Source organism: Montipora foliosa, chromosome 7 (genome assembly GCF_036669935.1).
Source record: "Montipora foliosa isolate CH-2021 chromosome 7, ASM3666993v2, whole genome shotgun sequence".
In the NCBI taxonomy this organism is placed as follows: domain Eukaryota; kingdom Metazoa; phylum Cnidaria; class Anthozoa; order Scleractinia; family Acroporidae; genus Montipora; species Montipora foliosa.
The window spans coordinates 22,891,446-22,896,445 of record NC_090875.1 but is presented as its reverse complement, the minus strand read 5'-3'; the positions used below and the strand labels follow the sequence as shown (position 1 = coordinate 22,896,445).

Here is a 5,000-nt window from a genome sequence, read left to right as displayed (position 1 = left end):
TAATTGGCTTTTGAACAACCGGGCCCAGGTGTTTTAGGTGTCACGAATTAGAAACTCGCAAGGAGAACCAAAGTGCTGTTCGGGTTAGCGATTGAAAAATCAAACATTGAGGCAGATCTGTTGCAAATCGAGTTGCCTGGCTCAGATATGGATTTTGTCCGGACACAAATCAGAAACCAGGGCGACGATTTGTCTGACGCAAATCGGAAAGGGGAACATGTTCAGTATCCCAAACTGCCTTTCATATTATCTTAGGTGGGGTAAATGTAGTGAAAACTATTACTAGTAATTATGATGGTAGGGGTTTCCAAATGTTTGTTAGGCTTACTGTAGCTATACAAATAAATGCATGGCTGGAGAGTTTGTCTCTTCTCTGGAAAACTTTTCAAATCAGCTTGGTAAAACAGCAGCCGGTATGTAGCAACAAGAAGCCTGAACAACAAAACGATCATTCAGCCCTTGAAGCAAATTAAGACGGTGTCCTGCGTGAAATATCAGTCGCAGAATTAGATCAGCGTAACAAAGAAAAACTAACAATTGCTTTCCGTGTCCGCTTATTAAAAACTGCTCTAAATTGAAAGTAACACACTATATAGGAGCTGTAACTGTTGTCTAATGTTCCACCTGAATGCCATTTTGCAACAAATTGCAATGCCTCTAAGAAGTGTTGGAAGGGTTAACTGCTTTAGTATTAATAAGCGCATTAATAAGAAGATAAAATAACATGTTTTTTCTTACCTGTACTTACAGAACACCCAAGCAGTAGTAACACCAGTAAATGAACCATTTTGAAGACAATCAAATGATGACTGCAAAGTGATTGTTTAAAAGAACTATTTATACGCTCGTAGATTGAAAATGTGTTCCCGTCCATTAAAACTCTTAATGTTACTCTTCGCGAAGAATAAAATGTGACGACCGTTTGATAAAGGTGCTGCAAATATTTTTTCTTAGAACTAATGGATATTAAGGGAGAAGAATCAAATGCGGCTTTTCTTGAATCAACATATCAACTGAAGTTCACATTGATTTTTCAGTTCCATACAACTTCGTTGTTGACTGAGCCAATCTGGTATAAATCAACGTTGTGTTTTAATAGATGCAATTAATTTCAGACCGTAGATGTAGTCACGTTTCAGAGCTTGGTATTGTCTTAGCTGTAGTTTGCTCTAAAGACCGTTTTAAGTGGCCTGCTTCATTAAATTTGAGTCTAATTGCGTGCTTTTAAATCATAAATCTTTTAAATCCGAGAGGCAGTTGTTCAAATGAAATCTATAACGATTATTAGGTTGCAACTGAAGTAAAATCACATATAGAAAATCATTAAAAGGTATAAGTGCAGACATCACGTATAGAAGTCTCTTGCTTTTGTCAGGCCCTTTGTTGTCTCAGACACTTGCAAAAGTTCCTGTGGATATTCTTGTTTGTAAGGTTGCATTTTTAAGGTATTTCATTTTCCGTGATTTTCCAAGAAATTCTATACTTGCGTTCAAATTATAGAGTTTGAAGAGCCTTCAACTTATATTCCAGTCTTATTTTAAACTTTCCCAAGGCAACGGGCTTTAAATGTGCTTGAAATTAAAACCTTTTCAACGATTCGTAACAGTTGTTGTTGTGTTTTGTCGTTTCGTTGATTGTGTTTCATTGGCCCTGAAAAGCCCCTATGGGGAGCGGTCAATTAAGTATGTATGTATGTATGTATGTATTACAACACGGACTCTTATTCGCAAGATTGACGTTGCGATTTAGTAAAATAATATAATAAACGAAGAAAACAATGAGTCAAGAAAACCAATCATTTCCCAATAAACTAAAAGCAGCCGTATTAAATACAAATGCACTTTTTATCTTCCTCTAAGCGGATAAAACAGTCTGATGCGGGTAACCACAAACAAACACCGTGAATCATCTCATGTTGTTTGGATAAAGTTATTCAATTTACACTAATTTACCAGTTTCCTTTGTAAATCCTGCCATTAATTTGTCTTAATTGCTTACAATTTTAGTTTTACGCCTGCCTTCCCAACAAACATTTAGAATACAGTCACGTTCGGGATGTCTTCAAGCTGTTGAAACAGCCGGTGTACAGATTTACAGTGTAAGGTCAACTCAGTCCTAATTTCAATGAGTAGACTTCCTTTCTGGGCATATTTATTCATAGAAACATGAAATCATGATATTATACATGAATCATTAAAACAGAAAACCGAAGCTTTTGAAACTTATCTTGCTTAAGGTTGGCATCTTGGTTTTAACAAGCTAGGTTAAAATTGCATTGAACTTCAGACTATGTACAAAGTACAATGGTCTGAATAACTGACGACTGTACAACTAGTTTTCCCTTGTTTAAAATAATTTCCACTTGAACCGATGAATGAGGTAAGCCAAAGAAATTATGAGACGGATAAACTGGACTGATTGAGAGCATAAAAAATGTTCGTTGACGACAACATCATGGCTTCCCCGATTCATCATTGTAAACGGCTTACTATTTTCCGTTAGAGCATGAACAAAACGGACTGCTATAAATTAGGCACTGTTCTGCACAAGAGGGCATTCTTTGGTCTGGAGGCCACCACGCCTTCTAATTATACGGAAATGTGGATGAATACGAATCAGCAAATATCTCCGATCTCTTACCTATCAAAGTCAACAACAATTTCCGAGGACAGTGATAAGGAATTACAATTTTAGACGAGAAATGTAAAACAATCGTATTCTCATGTTAAAAACACTGTCAACTGGGAGGGAAGGTGGCTGTAATGATGAACTACAAATGAAGGAGTTGGTGGGTGTTAAAGCTACTAATACACCCTTGTTGTGTCCACATTTTACTTCATAACGCTATTCATTTCCCAGCCGTTCAAAGGATACTCGCTTTTTCCTGCACTCAATAAATTAAATATATTAGCTGAGGTACATTATATTCGCTGAAAAGCCGCCAAATCAATCTGATCAAGTGGATGAGGTAAACCAATAGTTTAACATGCCTGGACACCAGTTTCAGAACTTCAGTCAAATTTCTATAAAAATGGATTGGTCATGTATAAAATCGGTGACACTTGGTAATAGGTCGTATTTTATTTTTTTAATTTCTACAGAGAAATAAATATATGTGCAAAAGAGATGTATTTCGGCGGAATCAAACTTGCCTTACGCTTGAGGAATATTTATCCCCAGTACTCCACCAACTGGCCGAATTGACTTTTAATTTCAATTTCCTCAATTTTGTGGGCCACAACAAATGCTGCATGCAAAATGCTCAGGCCACATGGTTTTCAGGGGTCTTGTGCTAACTGTACCAATCCACACCAGAGGAGAACATCTGTGGACATTTGATGCATCTCTACGTAAGGTGTTGGGTTACATTGTCTCATGTGTGGTGCTGCATATAGCTATATAGCACTGTGCTGGGCGACTACTTTGGATTGTGAGGCACTATGATTATAAAAGGCTTTGAAGTGCCAAGTATAGCTGTCACTATACCGTAGAATCCCGGTTATAAGCCCTGGGCTTATACAATTTCGTAAGGGTTTTTGGGTGGGCCTATAATCGGGGGGGGCTTATAACCCGGGGGGCTTATAATAGGGAGGAAAAAAACGTCTAAAATCCGTCGCTAATGTACCGCCTAATTATTGTTAACTGTATACGGTACCCGGTATAACAGGGGTATAACCGGGAGGAAATATCTATTAGCAGAGAGGTGGGCTTATAATCGGGGGGGGCTTACAACCGGGGGGGCTTATAACCAGGATTCTACGGTATATGGTTATGTAGGGATATCTTGCACGGTGCGGTAGTATAAGGCTATGTATGGTTCTGTAAGACTGTCCATGACGTATGGGGCAGTGTAACACTGTATGGACATGAAGTGCTGTTACTAGGTATGGTTATACAGGAGTATGATGTGCTATGTATGATATCTAGGGATATGAAGTGCTATTTATGGCTGCCACTTTTCATGAAACTACGTGTGGTTCCACTAAAAAAAGGGCTGTGCATGGTTATCTAGAAATGTTGCACTATGTATCGTTCAGTAGGGCTGTGTGGTGCTATGTATGGTTTTGTGAGGCAGTGTGTTTCTACAGGGCTATGTATTGTTACTGGGGCTATTAAGTGCTAGGTATATGTCCCTACATGTATGTATATGTAGAGGATGTGAAGTGCTGTGTGGTTCTGGTTAACAAATAGATTCCATGTTGCCATGTTGCCATGTGTCTGTTCAGTAATACATCACAGATGACGTCAAAATGTGGTAAGAACAAACAAGTGGCACACGAGGCGATAGCCGAGTGTGTCACTGATGAGGCCATCACTCCTTCCCACCACATTAAATGTATGAAAGAAAATTTTTTTTAAATGTTTTAATTCACTTATGTCCAGAAATGCATGTAATTAGATGCACCACAAATTTTTATATCCAACACAAAGTGCCACTTTTAGTCCAAGCATTTGCATCTTGGCATTTGCTTCCTATTTCCAGCAATAAAGTAAATGGACCTGCGTGTAACTGCATTTCTGGACATATATACCCTTCCCCAATTAATTGACACAGACACAAAGATTGGCTGCATGCAAATGCCTATTTGAAGCTGCAGCCATTTATTGTAATAATTTAAGTCTCTTAGGTTACTATCATTGCAACATCAGTAGATTCACCTGAGAATAAAAAGGCTTTAAGGATCTTGTGAATATAATGATTTTGTCCTTAAAGCCTTTGTTGGTGTACAACATATTAGATTAATAATTCATAAGGCAATAACATATTAAGTGCTTTATACCTCGATGGAATTTGATCGTCTCGGTGAGGGTAGTCCTTAGAAGGACCGTTGACAGTGACTGATGTTTCAACAACCTGAGCCTGAAGTTGTCGAAACGTCAGTGACTGCCAACACTCCTTCTCAAGACTACTTTCACCCAGACGATGAAATTCCATCAAGGTATGTAACTCCTGGGATGAGTTCAAACCATTTTCTATATGTAGTTCTTATGAAAAGGCT

The 5,000-nt window shown here is 38.2% G+C and overlaps 1 protein-coding gene across 2 annotated transcripts in view; it reads right to left on the bottom strand.

The window, feature by feature from the left end:
* Positions 1-879, bottom strand: part of LOC138010453 (MAM and LDL-receptor class A domain-containing protein 1-like) — a 30,360-nt gene extending 29,481 nt beyond the window's left edge. The window contains exon 1 of one of the 2 annotated variants that reach the window (XM_068857420.1): positions 739-879. In XM_068857420.1, the coding sequence (XP_068713521.1) occupies positions 739-874 (136 nt within the window). In that variant the 5' untranslated portion in view covers positions 875-879. The remainder of the gene's footprint in view (positions 1-738) is intronic. The other variant, XM_068857419.1, reaches the window with a different exon arrangement.
* Positions 880-5,000: the final 4,121 nt, after the last annotated feature.